This window comes from Hordeum vulgare, chromosome 3H, assembly GCF_904849725.1.
Source record: "Hordeum vulgare subsp. vulgare chromosome 3H, MorexV3_pseudomolecules_assembly, whole genome shotgun sequence".
Taxonomy (NCBI): domain Eukaryota; kingdom Viridiplantae; phylum Streptophyta; class Magnoliopsida; order Poales; family Poaceae; genus Hordeum; species Hordeum vulgare.
Window position 1 is genome coordinate 621,481,998 of NC_058520.1, and position 19,913 is coordinate 621,501,910.

Sequence of the window (19,913 nt, forward strand, 5' to 3'; positions counted from 1 at the left end):
CCGCCGAGGAGCGGTATGATCTCGAGCAGGCGGAGACGGGGATTGATCGTCTTCTCATGATGATGGAAGAGTGGAACAAGTGCATGAAGCGCACTGAAACAGATGGTTCCAGCGGCTCCGGATCTGGTGGTGGCCGCGGAGGCGGCCGTCGCGGGCGCGGGCGCGGACGTGGCGGTGGGCGCGGCAGCAACAGCCGTGCTAAACCCACAGACATATGTCGGCACTGCAAGAAAGCAGGGCACTGGGCGCGGGAGTGTCGCACGCGTCTCCGCGAAGAGGCTAACCTCGTCGAGCAGGGCGGCCACGCCACTGACGGACAAGATGACGACCCGACGCTCTTGATGGCGGTGATCACCGCCGACCCGTCACAGAGCGCGGGGGAGCACATCATGCTCAACGAAGAGCGCGCGGAGGCGAACTTGGGCGCGGAGGAGGCACCGTGCGATGGACGGTGGTTCCTGGACACAGGCGCGTCGAACCATATGACGGGCGATCGCGCGTCGTTCGCCGAATTGGACGTGGGCGTCACTGGCAGCGTCAGGTTCGGTGATGGCTCCACCGTGGCGATCTACGGCCGCGGCGCGATCACCTTCACCGTGCGAAGCGGGGACCAACGCGTGCTCACAGATGTCTACTTCATCCCGCGCCTCAAGACCAGCATCATCAGTCTCGGACAGCTTGACGAGCAGGGATGCACCACCAAGATCCATGGCGGCGTTCTGACCGTGTGCGATCGACGCAACCTTGAGCTCGCCCAGGTGAGGAGAAATGGCAAGCGCCTGTATGTGGTGCGCCTGGACATCACGCACCCTGCCTGCCTCTCGGCTCGGAGCGGCAACGAGGCGTGGACCTGGCACGCCAGGCTGGGACACGAGCACTTTGACGCGCTCCATCGCATGGGGCGTGGCGGGCTGGTGCGCGGGATGCCAGTGGTGGATCACATGGAGGAGCTCTGCGACGCCTGCCTGGTAGGGAAGCAGCGACGCTCTCCATTCCCAAACCAGGCACGCTACCGTGCAGAGAGGCCACTGGAACTGGTGCACGCCGACCTCTGCGGACCCATAACCCCGGCCACACCCGGTGGTAAGAAGTACTTTATGCTCATTGTTGATGACCATAGTCGCTATATGTGGGATGTGATGTTGCCAGCCAAGGATGCCGCTGCGGACAGCATCAAACACTTCGTCACCATGGCCGAAGCAGAGCGGAGGGTGCGTCTCCGGACGTTCCGCACTGATCGCGGCGGCGAGTTCACCTCTGGGGCGCTCGGTGACTACTTTGCTGAGCAGGGCGTGCAGAGGCACTTAACAGCCCCATACTCACCTCAGCAAAACGGCGTCGTGGAGAGGTGAAACCAGACGGTCGTCGGCATGGCACGGAGCATGCTCAAAGCCAAGAAGCTACCAAGCTGGCTCTGGGGTGAGGTTGTGGCTACTGATGTGTTCATACTGAACCGGTCGTACGCAGCAGCGTCGATGGCATGACGCCATATGAGGCATGGCATGGCAAGAAACCAACGGTGCACTACTTGCGAGTGTTCGGCAGCATCGCCTATGTCAAGAGAACACGCCCGGGGCTCAAGAAATTGGATGATCGCAGCACCAAGATGATCTTCATCGGCTATGAAGAGGGGTCGAAGGTCTATAGGGTTTATGATCCACTGACACGGCGGGTGTATGCCACCCGAGATGTGGTGTTCGACGAAGACGCGAGCTGGGACTGGGACGAGGGCCAGGAAGCGCACCCTTCGTTCTGCGTCCAGCTCCCGCTCGCCACTGGTGCAAGACTATCACCCCCACCGGCGTCAGCTTTGTCGGAAGCAGGGCGGACGCCAGGAACGCCACGGACACCTGCGTTGCCAGCCACCCCTGCGAGCTGTGGAGCACTGGCAACGCCAGTCTCCCCGTCAGATAAGACAGGTACACCCAGCAGCAGCAAGTCCAAGGGAGCTGAACCGGGGGGAGTGGAGTTTGCGTCGCCACCAGCACCCATTCCAGACATCTTTGATGCAGACGATGATCTGTCAGTAGAGGGCCATCGATTCAGAAGGATGTCAGATATTCTTCGAGGCCCAGCAAGGCAGCCGTCTGAACACCTGATGCTGATGGAAGAGGAGCCGGCTAGCTTTCTCGAAGCTGAACCCCATGAGAGCTGGCGTAGAGCAATGCTAGAGGAACTGGCAAGCATCGAGGAGAACGAGACCTGGACTTTAAGTGATCTTCCTCCGGGTCACCAGGCAATCGGACTTAAGTGGGTGTTCAAGATCAAAAAGGATGCAGATGGAGCTGTTATCAAGCACAAAGCAAGGTTGGTAGCGAGGGGTTTTGTGCAGAAGGAGGGAGTAGATTTTGATGATGCTTTCGCACCCGTGGCGCGGTTGGACTCTATTCGTGTCATGATCGGCACGGCGGCACAGCACGGCTGGAGTTTGCATCACCTCAACGTTAAGTCAGCATTCTTGAACGGTGATCTCAAGGAGGAGGTTTACGTTGCTCAACCACCTGGCTTTGCTCGGAGGGGAGAAGAACAAAAGGTCTACCGCCTGCACAAGGCGCTCTATGGCCTGCGGCAAGCGTCGCGGGCGTGGAACGCGAAGCTCGACGCCACTCGGAAGGACTTGGGGTTTTCCTGCTGCCCAGCGGATCATGCTCTGTATGCTCGTGGCAGAGATAAGACGCGGCTCATGGTCGGCGTCTACGTTGATGATCTAGTCGTTACCGGAGCAGACAACGACTGCGTCAACAGTTTCAAGGCAGAGATGATGGCAAAGTTCCGCATGAGCGATCTTGGACTGCTTAGTTTTTACCTGGGCATCGAGGTGAAGCAAGGAGCAGGAGTTATCACTCTCTCCCAGGCAACTTATGCAGGAAAGCTGCTGGAGCGCGCGGGCATGGCAGACTGCAACCCGACGCATGTCCCCATGGAGCCACGGCTCCGTCTAAGCAAGACGGGGCAAGAGCCACTGGTTGATGCCACGGACTATAGGAGTGTCATCGAAGGACTACGGTATCTTACCCACACTCGACCAGACATTGTGTTTGCGGTGGGATACGTCGGTCGATTCATGGAGGCGCCAAACGCGGCGCACCTCACTGCTGTCAAACACTTGCTCCGCTACATTGCAGGAACACGGCGATTCGGCTACAAATACACCAAGGGCGGAGACAGTCAGCTTGTCGGCTACAGCGACTCCGACATGGCCGGGGATGTGGACGATCGAAAGAGCACTTCTGAGAACCTCTTCTTCCTCGGGGGTGCACCAATCTCCTGGCAGTCTCAGAAGCAAAAGAGCGTCGCCTTATCTTCGTGCAAGGCTGAATACGTAGCAGCAACAACAGCAGCGTGTCAGGCAGTCTGGTTGAGCAGACTCATGGGCGACCTGCTGATGAAGGAACACGAAGCAGTCACCATCTACGTCGACAACAAATCAGCTATACAGCTGTGCAAAAACCTTGTATTTCATGATCGGAGCAAGCACATAGATGTGCAGTTTCATTTCATCAGACGATGCATTGAGGAAGGGAAGATCAGGGTTGAGCATATTCCCACTGGTGATCAGCTCGCAGACATGTTCACGAAGTCACTCGGGCGCACTCGTTTCCAGGAGCTGCGCGCACGCATAGGTATGATGGAGGTCTAATCATTCTCATCCTACTAGCTTGGGGGGAGATTGTTAGCAAAATAAGCTAGTATGTTAGTCACACGCTGGATGGGCTGTTGCTTCTTTTCACGAGTTCAGTTTCTTCAGTTAAACAGCCCCGTAGTTCTTTCTTCAGACGTGTTCCTGTCTTTCCTTCGGCTAAGGACGCGGTATGTGCGCTCCCAGCCCGTAGCTTGCGGCGAGCGTTGTCCATGATCGTGGGATGGCACGATCCAGTAGTGGGGGCGCGCCTCGATCCGTTTTTCCCGTTTTCTGAAAGCGAATAAGAGGAGAACCAGAAAAGCAGCAGGTTTTGCGCGCTGCACAAAACAGACTATCGTCTTCTCCAACTCTCATCGCCATAGACAGTAGCTCTCCCTCTCTCGATTGATCAGGGTTAGGATAGAGATTACACAGCCGTCATGGATGATACCCCTACTATCCTTGCAACACCGACGGCCTGCGACGATGCTCCATGGCAGCATTGTCCGACCGCGACGATGCTCCATCTTAGCACCAACGACCTTCGGCGATGCTCCATCCTAGCATCGCCCGACCACGACGATGCCTCGTCGCAGCACGGAAGGTCCTCTAGCGATGCTCCGTCGTAGTACGGCCATGCTCCCTTGCAGCACCGACGGCCTCTCACGATGCTCCGTTGCAGCGCCGCCCGACCACGGCGATGCTCCCCCTCCGTCACAACACGGACGACCTCTAGCGATGCTCCTTCGTAGCCGACGATGCTCCGTCGCAGCACTGACGTCCTTCGACGATGCTCTTTTGAAGCACCACCCGACCACGGTGATGCTCCCCCATAGCATGTACGGCCTGCGACGATGCTCCGTCGCAGCACCGAAGCACCGGTCGACCACGACGATGCTCCATTGTAGCGGGCTCCAAGAATGCTCCCTTGCAGCACCGCCCGACCATGACAATGCTCCCTCGCTGCACCGGCGACCTCTGATCATACTCTGTTGCAGCACCAGCCGACCACGATGATGCTCCGTCATAGCACCGTCGACCTTCAATCCAATGATGCTCCATTGCGGCACCGCTTGAGCACGGCGATGCTCCGTTGCGGCGGCCTTCGACGATGCTCCCTTGCAGCTCCGCTCGACGGGACGATGCTCCACGCAGCATCGACGGCCTTCGATCATGCATTCATGCTCCGTTGTAGCACCGGCCGACCACGATAAAGCTCCGTCATAGCACCGACGAACTCCGACGATGCTCCATTGCCGCACCGCCCGACGTGTGAAGAGCATGGGCAGCAGCTCTTAGAGCGCGCCTATGAGCCATCAGCCTATCACAATACAATAGCCTCGGGCAGCATCGCCGGCCAATACCTCACAGCAACGTTGCTTCCCGTCGCAGCAGCGGTTGGCGGCGGCTCACCGTCACCCAACGTCTCATAGCAGCGGCCACCCAACTCTGCCGCAGGTCCCCTTGGGGAGGAGCATGGCGCTGGTTGGGCCTTGGGCGCGGCAGCTTGCAGCACGGCGCCGCGATTCCTCGCAGCTCCCGACGACCCGCAGCTATGGCGACTCCTCACAACGCCCGACAACATAGTTACCCTGCCATCCTGCCTTGCAGCAACTGGTGCTACGCTGCACAGCCAGAGGTCTGCATATTACTTCCTATAGTCAATGTAAAATGTTTGCAACTAAAATAATAAGCAGCAGTACCAGCCCAGAGCCAATGCCTCATGGTGTATAATGAATGATTGTGTGTATGATGCAGCAAAAGGATATAGGATACCATATAGAACCTACTAAAACCAGATTCTCAATTTGACTCGTGATTTTCCAGGATGATACGCATCTTGCTAGCGAGAAGGAACAAACTGTAGCAAATATAGAGCTAGGAGTGACAAGGTGGTACCTTCATGCATCTTGCTAGCAAGTTCAGGATCAAACTGTAGCTCTTCACACAGATTTTGGAGGAACGATGCTTTGCTAGGAGCTGCAGCCAAATCAGTGTTAAAAGATTTTGCAAGTCTCTTTCTATATGTCTGAAAGGTATTTAAGTTATTCAATGATCATCACAATATATCAGAGATAAATAGTACTTTCGTGGTGGAGAAATAGTTAGAAACAAGTCACAGCGCCAGCCGTTTCAGAGTACCATTTACATAGTTGATACTACGAGGGTAAGAAAAATAGAACAATATATCAAAAATGTAATGTTACATCATGTGTACATGGACACCTCATGAGCACATAGATACCAAGTACTCATACAAAATTTGAAGCATCTTCATTTTTTCATTTCGAGATCGATTTCACCCCCTAATATATCTATGGAAGGTAACATCACATGTGCAATGAGTAGAGCTAGAGATGCAATTAAGGAAAATAAAACATTTTTTGGCACCATAAACTACAGTTATCTGACCTCCATGACTTCAAGTGCGGGCTTGCAGCACCCGTCAAATGTTTGATCTACTCCCTAACAGCTCGTCACCTCCTCCATAGTGCCCGGCAGAGGGAGCCAATATGGCACTGCAGATTTTCAACTTACCAAGGCCATCAGGAAGAGGTAAACATATGTGGTTGAATAATGCCAAACAACAAACAAACCATCGGGATTGAAGCAGCCTACTGTTGCTACTTCTCGCAATGATACGCACAAGGCGCTAGCCCTGGCATCCACGCAAATAAAAGAAAAATGCAAGAAAAGTAAGTACCTAGAGAAACAATAATTGATGTGTCCCTACCTATAAGCTGATTTCGTTGACAATATAACCTGAAAGAACACCGGGTACATGTCTTTAGATGTAAACACACACCACAAGCATGCAACAACTTTTCAGGATAAATGGTGAAAATAGATGTGCATCATTTACGAGGTGAAGTTAAAATAACCATTAGACAAACACTGAAGTTAACTGTATGGAAACATTTAACTTTACACATTGCTACCTTTTAGTTGGAAGATATCACATATGGGTATGCACCTGCACGGGCACTAACAAAACTTCTAATACTATAAGAAAAGAAATATCACCCGGTTATTTTAATTAGTTGCAATTCATCTACCATTGATTTATGATTTTCATTTTTTTACTTTCTAGCTCTTGATTCTATATTCCATCCTAGATAAATGTTAAGCTTTCTTAATTGTGTAATAAACTCTAATAATTACTGATAGTATTCACACATCTCGCTCCTGCACAATATTGGTAAAAGCCATATTTATAACCCTTAAGTAGAGCTGATATCTATTTATCTCAGGTTAACAATGTTGGTTCAATCAAAATGTGAGTGTATGCTCTCAGTTTCTTCTAGATTAGTAAAATGGATGTGACAAACAAGACACCGGCATATTTTTCAAATGACTACAAATTTTGAGTACTGCATTTGATACTTCTAGTTTATGCTAAAGACCAGACCATGTCAGACTACCTAGCTAATGATGATTGTGGTAGCCTGTCGCAACTATGGGAAAAAAACTATTTTTTTAGGCGCCCAAGCATTGCAATCCCTCAAAAGAGTGGATACAAGCACACATGCAACTCAGATGTCAGTATGAGCAGCATCAACAGTTTTTTCAGGAATGCAGAGACGCACTTGGAATGCCGTCAAAGCTTATGTTTCATCCTTGCTCAGCTCTCCGTCAGCTACAAACTGCTGAAGCTTCTGTCTGTAAATGTCTGAAGTACGAAGCGGCATTAATACACGCTGATAATCACAAATACAAAGACAGTAATTTTAGTCATATCATATTCGTCTTTCTTTCCTACTCCCTCTGATCCATAATAAGTGTTGTGGTTTTGGTTTTAGTTTGAACAATAACCGCGACACTTATTATGGATCGGAGGGAGTAGTAAAAATCCATTCCTGCTCATACAACACAAGACCGGCAATGTAAAGATTAAGTAAATGCAGTCAGTTGCCTTGCTGCATATTACTTCCTATAGTCAATGTAAAATGTTTGCAACTAAAATAATAAGCAGCAGTACCAGCCCAGAGCCAATGCCTCATGGTGTATAATGAATGATTGTGTGTATGATGCAGCAAAAGGATATAGGATACCATATAGAACCTACTAAAACCAGATTCTCAATTTGACTCGTGATTTTCCAGGATGGTACGCATCTTGCTAGCGAGAAGGAACAAACTGTAGCAAATATAGAGCTAGGAGTGACAAGGTGGTACCTTCATGCATCTTGCTAGCAAGTTCAGGATCAAACTGTAGCTCTTCACACAGATTTTGGAGGAACGATGCTTTGCTAGGAGCTGCAGCCAAATCAGTGTTAAAGGATTTTGCAAGTCTCTTTCTGTATGCTTGAGATTTGACATCTAAGATGATTGCTTCTGCTTCACGCTTCCCCAGTCCAAATATATTTCTCAGATTGTTCAAAGGAGTAAGCTGGAATTTTTAATCACAGAAAGATTTATCTTGTTAAAGCTTAGTTGTTGTTGTTGTCAAGATTTATCTTGTTAAGATACTACCGTATGTTTTTAGACTCAATGGTCAGAGAGCATGGGCAAAAATATAAGATGATTCATGTTGAAAAAACAAAATTGTTAGCCGGATATGATACGATTGCTAAGTTGTGTACTTCTCAAATTATTTTATATTGATTAAAGCAACCTTTGCATAACAATGACAACAAATCAAAGTACTTGTTATTATTTATCAAGACTGTTCCCAGTTATATAATTGATGAAAAATAACTTCATGACTGTTCCCAGTTATATAATTGATAAAAAATAGCTCCATAATAACAGAGATGCATAAAATGTGGACTACTATGACTCGTCTATTTAAAGTCTCACAATCATATCCAACTTATAAACACTTATTAAAGGGCAGCTGATGGATAAATTTTCAAAAAATCAGGTCTCCAAGGGGCCAGCATAAACATCATTTGAGAAGCTCTTTTAAGTTATTCTTATTGTGGAAAACAGGAATTCTGCTAAGCATCAGTTTGTTGGCATGAATTGACATAAACTCTATTTGAATCAGACTCTACTCCAAGGTGCTCAAGTCCGCCCTCCGCTACGACCAGCAGACCCTCAACACCTTCGTCTTCTTCAAGGACCTGGGCGCCAACGCCGGCGTCCTCTCCGGGCTCATCAACGAGGTCACCCCGCCCTGGGTCGTGCTCGCCATGGGCGCCACCATGAACCTCGTCGGCTACCTCATGATCTACCTCGCCATCGACGGCCGCACGTCCCGCCCGCCCGTCTGGCTCATGTGCGTCTACATCTGCGTCGGCGCCAACTCGCAGTCCTTCGCCAACACCGGCGCGCTCGTCACCTGCGTCAAGAACTTCCTGGAGAGCCGCGGCGTCGTGCTGGGCCTGCTCAAGGGCTTCGTTGGCCTCACCGGCGCCATCTTCACCTAGCTCTACATCGCCATCTACGGCGACGACGCCAAGTCGGTCGTGCTGCTCGTCGCATGGCTCCCCGCCGCCGTCTCCATCCTCTTCGTCCACACCGTGCGCATCATGCCGCACCGCCCCGTCCGGCGCGGAGAAGACGAGACGGCCGCCACCACCAGCAACCCCTTCTACTGATTCCTCTACATCTCCATGGCGCTCGCCACGTACCTACTCGTCATGATCGTGGTGCAGAACCAGATGGAGCTCTCGCACCCGGCGCTCGTCGTGTCGGCCACCGCGCTCATGCTCATCCTCCTCCTCCCCCTCGCCGTCGTCGTCAAGCAGGAGTACAGGATCAAGCGGGAGCTCGAGGATTCCCTCCTCGTGCCCTCGACGGTGGCCGTCGAGAAGCCGCCAGCCGCCGCACCGCTGCAAATGGCCGCCAAAGCAGAAACAGAGGAGGCGCCCGCCACAAAAGCAGAGGACGCGGCGACGCCGGCTTCCGGCGGCTGCTTCGGGTCATGCCTAAAAGAGATGTTCAGCCCGCCGGCGCAGGGGGAGGACTACACGATCCTGCAGGCGCTGTGAGCGTGGTCATGGACATGCTGGTGCTGTTCCTGGCGACCATCTGCGGCGTGGGGGGGCACGCTGACGGCGATCGACAACATGGGGCAGATCGGGCAGTCCCTGGGGTACCCGGCCAAGAGCATAACGACCTTCATCTCCCTCATCAGCATCTGGAACTACGCCGGCAGGGTGACGGCCGGGTTCGTGTCGGAGGCGGTGCTGGCGCGGTACAAGTTCCCGCGCCCGCTCATGCTCACCCTGGTGCTCCTCCTCGCCTGCGTCGGCCACCTGCATATCGCCTTCGGCGTGCGGCAGTCGCTCTACGCGGCGTCGGTGGTCATCGGGTTCTGCTTCGGGGCGCAGTGGCCGCTGCTCTTAGCCATCATCTCCGAGGTGTTCGGGCTCAAGTACTACTCCACGCTCTACAACTTCGGATCCGTGGCCAGCCCCATCGGCGCATACGCGCTCAACGTCCGCGTCGCGGGGTACCTCTACGACGTGGAGGCCGCCAGGCAGCACGGCGGCACGCTCGACGGCGTCGGCGACAAGACCTGTTGGCTTTAGATGGCTGATCAAATCCTTTCGTCCACGTACGTGCAAGCTAGCTAGACAAGCTAGCAAGCAAGCACCTGGATGGATATGAGCAGCGTAACGTGTTTAGCTAGCGATCGGACGGGAGAACTCTTCGATGGCCGAATCGAGCCTGTTAAACTTTGTTGCGTTTTGATCTTTCTGATCTTTTTGGTACAAAGACTATACAGGGGTATACGTATATATATTGCTAAGCTAGGCCTACTGCAAACCGACTCGGTTTGCAATACTAACTAAATTAGGACACACGTGTACGTTTAGACTACAACTAGGTTAATTACTACATTCACCTCCTTAACCTTGTTGATATGTCTTCATTGCTTGCACTCCGACTTTCTTCCTCATCTCGATGAACTTCTGTCGACCGAGGGACTTGGTGAAAATATCGGCAAGCTGGTCCTTCGTATTCACGTGCAGAACTTCTATCATCCCTTCTTCGCCTTTCTTCTCGTAGCCGAGGGGTTGTTCCACGTACACTTCTTCTGTGAGATCACCGTTGAGGAAAGCGGATTTAACATCCATATGATGAACCTTCCAATCCTCTTGTGCTGCTAAAGCTAGGAGCACTCTCACCGTCTCGATTCGAGCAACCGGTGCAAACACCTCATCATAGTCAACTCCTTGACGTTGAACGTATCCCTTTGCAACGGGTCTTGCCTTGTACTTCACAATGGCACCCTCCGTGTCCTTCTTTAACTTGTAAACCCACTTCAAACCTATTGTCTTTTGGCTTGGAGGTCGGGTTACCAAAGTCCACGTGCCATTGCTCTCAATTGCCTTCATCTCCTCATCCATGGCGTGCGTCCAGCTAGGACTTTTCCTCGCCTCTACGAAGTTCGCCGGCTCCTCAACTCCGAACAAACATAGTCCGGAGTACTCGAGCGTAACTGGCTTTGTGTACTTGTAGACTTTCTTGAGGGTCTTGTAGCGACGAGGCCCTGAGGAGTCCGTTGTGGCTTGCGAAGGAGGCGACACAAATTGTGTCGGTGTTGATGCACTTGAGGAAGACGGCTGAGACCTTGGTGTGTCATCGACATCCGTGTCGTCGGCGTAGTCGTCGTGACCGTGACCATCATCTTGATTGTCGTCGTCACTATGCGCCTCGTTGTCGATGTTGTCGTCGAGATCTCCGCCTGTGTCGTGCGCGGCGTTGTCGCTATCTCCTTGCGACCTATGCGCGTCATCGTCGGTGTCGGCACCATGATGATCACTACCATTGTGGTCACCTTGGTTGGGCGTCTTGCCAATCACCTGGACATCCTCCCCTGCATCATCATCAGTTGGAAATTCAACTGCAAATATGTTACTGTTTGGAACATCGTCGGCTGCGGCGCTCCAATTCCACGCTTGGTTTTCTTCAAACACGACGTCGCGTGAAATCCGTAGACGCTTGGTTTGTGGATCGTAGAAACGGTATGCCTTGGTGCCAGAACTGCTCTCGTATTCGATGAACACCATCTTGGTGCTACGATCGGCAAGCTTTGAGAGGTGCGGCTCCGCCGTCTTCACATGTGCCACGCACCCGAATGTCCGTAGATGAGACACATTCGGCTTACGTCCGTAAATTGCTTCATACGGAGTCTTGCCGATCACCGCCTTCGTTGGAGCCCGATTGAGAAGATAGACCGCCTTCGAGACAGCTTCTCCCCAAAAAGTCCCTGGCGGGTTCTTGCTCTTGAGTAAACTCCTTGCCATGTCAACGACGGTTCGATTGCGCCTTTCAACGACTCCATTCTGCTGCGGCGTGTAAGGTGCCGTGAGGAACCTCTTTATGCCAATCTTCTCGCAGTAGTCGTTGAACTCATTCGACGTAAACTCTCCGCCGCGATCTGTCCGTAGAGCGCGAACCTTCAGCTTGTGTTCCATCTCTGTTGCAGCCTTCAGCTTCTTGAATGCTTCAAACGCCTCATCTTTAGACCGTAGGAGAACGATCCACATATATCTCGAGTAGTCATCTACCACAAGGAAGAAGTACTTCTTTCCTCCGTGAGTTGCCGGGGTGATAGGGCCACATAGATCACCATGGAGCAGCTCGAGTGCATCACTTGCACGATAGGTAGACTGAGCAGGGAACGGCCTGCGGTGCTGTTTTCCAACCAAGCACCCGTCACATACTCGATCAACATGGTCGATAACTGGCATCCCTGATACCATCTCCATCTTTGACATCTTCTTCAAGGCGTAGAAGTTAACATGTCCAAATCTAGCATGCCATAACCACGAATCATCATCACTCTTGGCGAGCCAACACTCCGGTTGAGATTGATCAAGGTTGAGGATATAGAGCCTATTCCGTGTGCGACTAACATGAGTTAGCATGTTCCGGAGGTTGTCGAAGATAGTCATCACTCCGTTCTCGATATCCACCTTGCATCCATTCTCGTCAAGTTTCCCGATAGAGATGATGTTGTTGCGAAGCCGTGGGATGTAGTACACTCCGGTGAGTATGCGATGTTCGCCTGTGAGACCCTCGAAGAGGACAGATCCTTGCCCACAAATCTCCACATTTGAACCATCACCAAACTTGACCGAGCCTTCAACATCATATTCCAGCTCGAGAAATTTCTCCTTGCATCCCGTCATGTGGTTACTGGCACCCGTGTCGAGATACCACGACACGTTGTGATCCCCGGATAACTTAGGTGTCACATTCTTCTCATGAAGTAGCACCTTCCAGCTTGGTTTCACAACCACTGTTTCAGCGAGATCACAAACTTCGACCATCAGAAGACCTGGACCTTCGTCTTCCTCCTTTGCCAAATTTGCCTTGATCTCCCGCTTGTCAGGCTCCGGACAATTCTTTGCAAAGTGACCCATCTCGTTGCAGTTATAGCACTTGACCTCGGACATATCCAAGTTCCGTTGCTTCCGCCCTTTAGATCGGTCTGCCTTACCACGACCTTGTGGTTGGCCTTTTCCTTTGCCTTCTCCGGTTTGTCCGCCGTGCGTTGCGTTGCTTGAGCCTTCGTTGCCATCACGCCTTCCTTTGCTACTTGGGGACTCCCAATCTGTACGCGAGTACATGAGTTGGTCACTACCTCCTCCGTTGCCTTTTCGACAGCCACGAGCATTCTCTTCCCACATCCGCAGGCGTCCAATCACCTCCGTTATGGTCATGTCGTCGATGTCGTAAAGCTGCTCGAGCATGCCGATGATGTACGTGAATTTGTCAGTCACTGAACTGAAAAATTTCTCCACAATCTCGGTCTCCTCGAGCTTTGCACCAAGCGCGCGGATCTCTCCCACCAAAGTAGTAAGACGCATGGCATAGTCGTTCACCGATTCAGTTTCCTCCATCTGCAACTTGTGAAATTGGCGCTTCAGCACTTGTGCCCGAGCCTTGGTGACGCGATCTTCTCCGATCCTCATCTCCTTGAGTGCGTTCCACGCCTCTCTTGCCGTCTCGAACTCCGCCAATGTCATTAGCACGGAATCCGGCACGGACTGGGCTATGGCGGCCATGGCACCTTCGTCGCGCTCCTCGTCGACGTCGTCGTCCGTGATGGCCTCCCACACTCGAAGGGATCGAAGAATAATCTTCATCTTCACCGCCCACACGCCGTAGTTGGCGTCGGTGAGCATCGGGTACTGGATGGGGATGTTACGATGCGCCTGGACGTTGGCGCCGCTCGTTCCTCCACCACTGGTTGCTGACTTGACGCCCTTCTTCACCTTGTCGCCGTTCTTGTTCGCCTTGACACCGCCGCTGCCGGACTTGACCGACTCAGCGTCGCTGTTCGTCATCGTAGATTGTAGATCGTCGAGGCTCTAGATACCAATTGTTGGCTTTAGATGGCTGATCAAATCCTTCCGTCCACGTAGGTGCAAGCTAGCTAGACAAGCTAGCAAGCAAGCACCTGGATGGATATGAGCAGCGTAACGTGCTTAGCTAGCGATCGGACGGGAGAACTCTTCGATGGCCGAATCGAGCCTGTTAAACTTTGTTGCGTTTTGATCTTTCTGATCTTCTTGGTACAAAGACTATACATGGGTATACGTATATATATTGCTAAGCTAGGCCTACTGCAAACCGACTCGGTTTGCAATACTACTACTAATCCTACTCGGTTTGCAATACTAATCAAATTAGGACACACGTGTACGTTTAGACTACAACTAGGTTAATTACTACAAGACCTGCATCGGCGTGCAGTGCTTCAAGCTCGCCTTCCTCATCATCACCGCCGCCACCGTCGCCGGCGCGCTCGTCTCGCTCGTGCTCGTCTGGCGCACCCGCAAGTTCTACCTCAGCGATATGTACGCCAAGTTCAGGGACGCCGACGACGAGTCAATAAGAGCATCTCCAACATGCGCGCTTCGCGCCGCGTCTAAAAAACGAGTTTACCGCGCGCTGGTCAACTGGTTTTGCGCGTCGCACAGCGCTGGCTCCAGCAGTAGCTATAAAATGCAGCGCGCGCCGCTACAGCAGCGCCCAAAATGCAATGTGAAACATTCATCAAAATGCAATAACATGCGAAATTTAACACAAACAAGTAGATGGTCATCCCCACAAGTTCATCCAACCAAGTTCAAAATACAAGTTCATCCAACAAAGTTGAAGACATATAATAACACATCAATGATCTTCCTTGTCGTCTTCCTCTTCTTCCGAAGACGATTCTTCCGCCTTTGAAGATGAATCTTCCTCCCTAACCTCATCACGCACCGCATCACGTGTAGTTCCGACGGTCTTGGCAAGATCTTCAACGGCATTTTCATGGGTATGTGTGTGAGGCACATCGAAAGACATTCCACCCATGGCCAGAGGTGCACCCATGCCGCCCATGAGAGAAGCAAAACTCATGCCACCCATGCCTCCCATAGCGTTGGAGGGTGCTCCAAAGCCACCCATGGCGCCGAAGCCACCGCCACCCATGCCGCCAAGAACACCGCCACCCATGGCTCCCATGGCGCCGAGGACCATGCCTCCCATGGCGCCGAGCCCACCGCCACCCATGCCGCCAAGGCCACCGCCACCCATGCCGCCAAGGCCACCGCCACCCATTGTGCGGATCATGGCTCGAATCAACACTTCTTCATGGGCAAGGTTGACATATTCCTTTTACGCATCATTGAACAAAGATGTGTCCAAGAAGAACAAGTGCTTTTCCCATTTCAACAACTTAGCTCGCTCCTCCATGCCCACCTTCCTCTCCTCCAATGCCACTTTCCTCTCCTCGGCGGCCACCCTCCTCTCCTCGGCCGCCAACCTCCTCTCCTCGGCCGCGACATCTTGGTTCCTTGCCATTTTCCTCACCTCGTTGGCTTCTTTTCTTGCCTTCACAATAGCTTCCATAGCATTTGTGAGCTCATCATCTCCTTTCCTCTTCTTCTTTTCGGTTTTGTCCTTCTTGCACCCATCCGGTCGTTTTGGTTTCGAGTATGATGCGCGCCCGCCGCCGGCTCAACGAGTGAGCTCGCCGGCGCTTCGGTAGACGCCGCGCCCGGCTGGCGCACTGCAACCTTCTTCTTCGGCTTCGAGCTGCCGGAGCCGTCCGTCGTCTTCTTCTTCGCGGATGTTTTACCTTTCTTCCGCTCCAACGGTGCGGCGGCGGCACGGGACGGCGCCGGCGCGACGCCACCCGCCGGCGTGGTCGTCCGCGGCGGCAAGAAGAGGCTGCGCGCGAGGCCGACGGTCGGCGGAGCTCCGGCGGCGGCGGCAGCGCCAGCGCCAACGGCGGCCGCGCTAGGGTTTTCGGCGGCGGCGGCGGCGGGGGGGTCGCGGTTGTACAGCGGGGTCAGCGGGGCGCCGGTGTGCGCATCCATGGTGGCCGGGGCGCTGGCGCAGGCGCGCGCAGGAGAAAGGAGGAAGGAAGGGAGAGTTCGCGCGCGCGCTCGAGTCTGCCGCGCGCCGAAGTGAGCGCCCGAAATACGCAGCGCGGGATGGGGCTAGGACCAGCGCGCCCAAATCGTTTTAGCGCGCGCGCGGTTTTAGCGCGCCCGCTGGAGCTGTCCGCTGCGTTGCGCGCGCGCTATATTAGCCTTTTTTGCCGCGCTGCGCTAGTATAGCGCGGCTGTTGGAGATGCTCTAAGGAAACAAATTGAGCAGGCAGAGGATGATGCAAGAGGAAGGAGGGAGGGGAGACGGGAGAAGAGGGAGGAAGGGCGAAGGAGTTGGTGCCTACCTGCCTATGGACTGGTCGCCGGCGTAGTTCAGGGCGGCGGCGTTGCTGGGCGGGAGCAGGTGCTCGACAGAGGGATGGAGGCGGTTCTCGGGTCCTCTGCCGGCGGCAGGGCAGCGGAGGCTTTGGCCGGCGGCGGCTAGGAACCCTACTGTCGCGCGCGGGGCCAACGGTGGCGGGGCTCGGCGATGGGAGAGGAGGGCCGCGACGACGGGTCGAGAGAGGAGAGCCGGTTGTGGCGCGACGCAGGGCTCGGCGGCGGGAGAGGAGGGCCGCGGCGGCGGGTTGGGAGAGGAGGGCCACGGCGGCGGGTTGGGAGAGGACGGTGGCTGTGGCGCGGGGCTCGGGGGTGGGGAGGTCCCAGTGTGGCGGCGGCGGGGTCGAGCAGGCGGGCGGCGGCGGGTGCGCAAGGCCAGCAAGGGCCGGGGGCAGGGTGAGTCTGCGAGCGGTTGCAGAACGTGGACGTGTGGTGGGTTTCGTCAAGGATTGAATTAGAATAATTGGTTTCGTTAACGAAAGATCAATTTCATTAACGACGTTTTTAGGTCCTTGATGGTGTAATCAAACGGTCTAGATTGTAAGTTGGATCTGTCCTCTCGTGCTTTTAATAGTACAGATACTGAAGCCCGAAAACGGCCGCATCCGGAAAAAAAGCCGATTTTTCTTAAAGTCGCTCGTGTTGGAGATGTTGTTAGAAATTTAGAAAGTAGGTAAGTACATGTTTGTAATTGTGAAAAAAATTGCCCTCTAGTTCCTCCAACTGGCGCTCCAAGTCCCAACCATCGTGTTCTCTCTCTCTTAAAAAAGTCCCAACCGGCGCTCTAGACGCGACGCGACGCGACGACTCCTCTCCCTCTCCTCCCACCCGCGTCGCCATGGCCCCAGATCCCCCCTCCCCTCCCCTCCACCCTTCTCTGTCAGGGTCGGTCCTGGGCATGGACTCCCTCCTGATGGATGGAGCGTCCTCGGCCTCCCAGGACGAGAGGTCTTCCTCCTGGCGCTCGTCGCCGCGGCCTTCTCCCGCGCCCTCGCCCCCCGCTTCCCCAGCCCGCCCGCCGCTGCCGCCCGGACCCCGAGGGCTCCTGGTCCGCCGGCGTCTTCCTCGGCGACTCCCCGTTCGCCCTCAAGCCCATCGAACACGTAACCCAACGGCTTCCCCGGTTCCACCCCTTCCACAGACGGCGCGTCGCCGCCATTCGTGGCGTTAAATTAATCCGGCTGGCTTTCCGTGCCTCGCGTGCGTGCAGTGGGGAGCCTCGGCGGACGTGGGCACGGGCGCGGCATAGCCGGTCGCGAACCCAGCGGTGACCTAAGCCTAACGTGGCGGAGGCCGGGCACCCAAGCAGCTTCGTCGCCAGCCCCTTCCTCTTCCTTCAGGGTTCGAACCAAACATTTGGACACCGACCCACAGGCAAAATCAGCAACGGCATTAGTTGTGAATTGATTGTGATTCGAACCCTGCCGGTATCTTCCATGTGAATTTCGATAACTGCCATGATCGATTCTTGTTCCTGCCCTGATGGAAGTGAAGTTAAATTATCCCAGGGTGATGGCATCTATACATCAGAACCCCGTCACGTCGCAGGGCGACATCGCGGCCGCCGTGAGCAAGGACGTCGGCGCGACATGGCGGCAGCTGGGCGTGGTGCTGGATTAGGAGTGGCATCTCTCGTACCCATACGTGTTCAGCTACAATGGCAAGGCAAATGTCCCACTCACATCTGCTTATTTGTAACGAACAAGTTCATGCTCCAATCCATTCTCACATGTGCTTCTTTGCTTGCCTTGCTCCACAGGTCTACATGATGCGTGAGAGTAGCAAGAACGGAGATCTCCGGCTGTATCATGCCTTGAATTTCCCGCGATTCCGGCGGATCACACGATGTCTGTGGCTTCTTTTCTTTTCTTTATGCATGGGACGCGTGCCTGAGTTTTCTCGCATCTTACTTCCCTTCCATTGGCGGTGGTCTCCGTCTCCGCGGGCGAGCAATCAGCAAAGGAAAACCGCGTGTCTCAAACACCACTTTGGGGCTCAAAGCTCTTTCCACCGTCCCTCCGGTCGCTCCCACCCCCACCAACTGCTCCGTCCCTCCCGTCGCTCCCACCCCCACCAACCGCTCTCCTCCCCACTCCCACTCCCACTCCCGATCTAGATGTACAGCACGTACATCACACATCGACCGCCGGCCTCCCCTGCAATTCCCCTCACCTGTCTTCCCCATTTTCCAGATGCAGACCGTGAACTGCCACTACCAGGACCAACGCGTCCTCGGCGACGAGAGGAGGAGAGGAGGGAGCGTCCTCGCCCTCCCAGGACGAGAGGAGGAGAGGAGGGAGCGTCCTCGCCCTCCCAGGACGAGAGGAGGAGAGGAGGGAGCGTCCTCGCCCTCCCAGGACGAGAGGAGGAGAGGAGGGAGCGTCCTCGCCCTCCCAGGACGAGTGGAGGAGAGGAGGGAGCGTCCTCGCCCTCCCAGGACGAGTGGAGGAGAGGAGGGAGCGTCCTCGCCCTCCCAGGACGAGTGGAGGAGAGGAGGGAGCAGGGTCCGTCGGCGACCTAACCATCCTCTCCTGCATCTCGCCGGTAACTACTTCAAAGTGCTCGTCCTCAACACCGTGCTCCTTCACCGTGCAAGCAACATCCCCTTCTCTTCTCGCGGGCGGATCCCCGCTGAGGCCAACCAGATCACCTCCATCCCGCTTCACCCCGTGTTTTTCCTCCCGTTGATTTTCGGTTTCCTTTTCTCCCCTCCGCTTCGCAGGAACCCTCGGTCCCCAGCACTCTTTTCTGTCCCCACCGAGTCTAAATTGGATCGAGGATTCAGGTACGACAGCACGAGTGCTCCGGGGCGTTGCTACCACCGCCGTCGCTGCGTGGATTCCGTCGCGGACATCTGAACTCGCCTCGCTGTCGCTTGGAGTGTCCGCTGCCGCCGCCGCCGCCGCCTGTTGACCGTCCCAATTCCCAGTCTCTGCTATCTTTCGGCTGGTGTCTGGTCCTCCGGCTCGCTGGTTTGCTGCGGGCTGATTATGTGCGTGCGTGATGGCTGTTTGCGTGCTTGCTGCGGCGTTCGTGCTTGGTGTGGGCGTGCGTGCGTTCGTGCTTGGACTGCGTATTTGCTAGCTGCTGCTGGGCACTGGGTGCTGGCCTCTGTTGTATCAACTCTGATTTGTTGCTGACCTGCTGATGTTGCGGCTAGTGCTTGGGAGTGAAGTACTGACATTGACACGTGCAGGCCAATCTTCAGTTGAGAGAATGGGAAGCATCAGTCATGTATCATTGGGTAAGCAAGCTACATGACAACATCTTTACTGTTTTTTAGCTTTTCATGCTGAAGTGTTATGTATCTTTCAAATTTAAATACTAGCATATGATGTATTTTGCAAGTAACATGAAGATTCACCAAATTGTTGATCATTCAGTCATCTAGACGAGGGCTTGATGAAAAGATGCATGGATGCAACTTATGAGGCATTATTTTGATCTCATCTCATGCATTTAACTATTCTTTGTCTTCATAATATGTCATTTTTTAATTATTTATCTATACTTGCCGAATCGCCGTATTGTTGTTTTTGAAAATTACCGTATCCCGTATCCCCGTATCCGTATCGCCGTATCCGTGCTTCGTAGATTAGCACTCTCCCATCCGCGACGGCCCATGAT

The 19,913-nt window shown here is 53.9% G+C and overlaps 2 protein-coding genes and 1 pseudogene across 2 annotated transcripts; 2 read left to right on the forward strand and 1 right to left on the reverse strand.

The window, feature by feature from the left end:
* Positions 1-7,213: 7,213 nt before the first annotated feature.
* Positions 7,214-8,427, reverse strand: LOC123442323 (protein TIC110, chloroplastic-like). The gene is made up of 3 exons (XM_045118332.1): positions 8,422-8,427; positions 7,798-8,011; positions 7,214-7,292 (listed from the first exon to the last, which is right to left on the reverse strand). The coding sequence occupies exons 1-3, from the start codon at positions 8,425-8,427 to the stop codon at positions 7,228-7,230; spliced, it is 285 nt and encodes a 94-aa protein (XP_044974267.1). The 3' UTR covers positions 7,214-7,227.
* A 255-nt stretch (positions 8,428-8,682) lies between these two features.
* On the forward strand, positions 8,683-16,392 carry LOC123442324 (annotated as a pseudogene).
* A 1,657-nt stretch (positions 16,393-18,049) lies between these two features.
* Positions 18,050-19,664, forward strand: LOC123441261. Its single transcript, XM_045117747.1, has 2 exons — positions 18,050-18,830; positions 19,009-19,664. Exons 1-2 carry the CDS (start codon positions 18,479-18,481, stop codon positions 19,197-19,199), a joined length of 543 nt encoding a protein of 180 aa, XP_044973682.1. The 5' UTR covers positions 18,050-18,478; the 3' UTR covers positions 19,200-19,664.
* The last annotated feature ends 249 nt before the right edge of the window (positions 19,665-19,913 follow it).

Coding starts and splice junctions, on each gene's coding strand:
- LOC123442323 (XM_045118332.1), bottom strand. Junction 7,293..7,797: donor TGCTAGCAAGATGCATGAAG/GTACCACCTTGT, acceptor TTCGTACTTCAG/ACATTTACAGACAGAAGCTT.
- LOC123441261 (XM_045117747.1), top strand. CDS start 18,479: ATGCAGACCGTGAACTGCCACTACCAGGACCAACGCGTCCTCGGCGAC. Junction 18,831..19,008: donor TCCTCTCCTGCATCTCGCCG/GTAACTACTTCA, acceptor TCCGCTTCGCAG/GAACCCTCGGTCCCCAGCAC.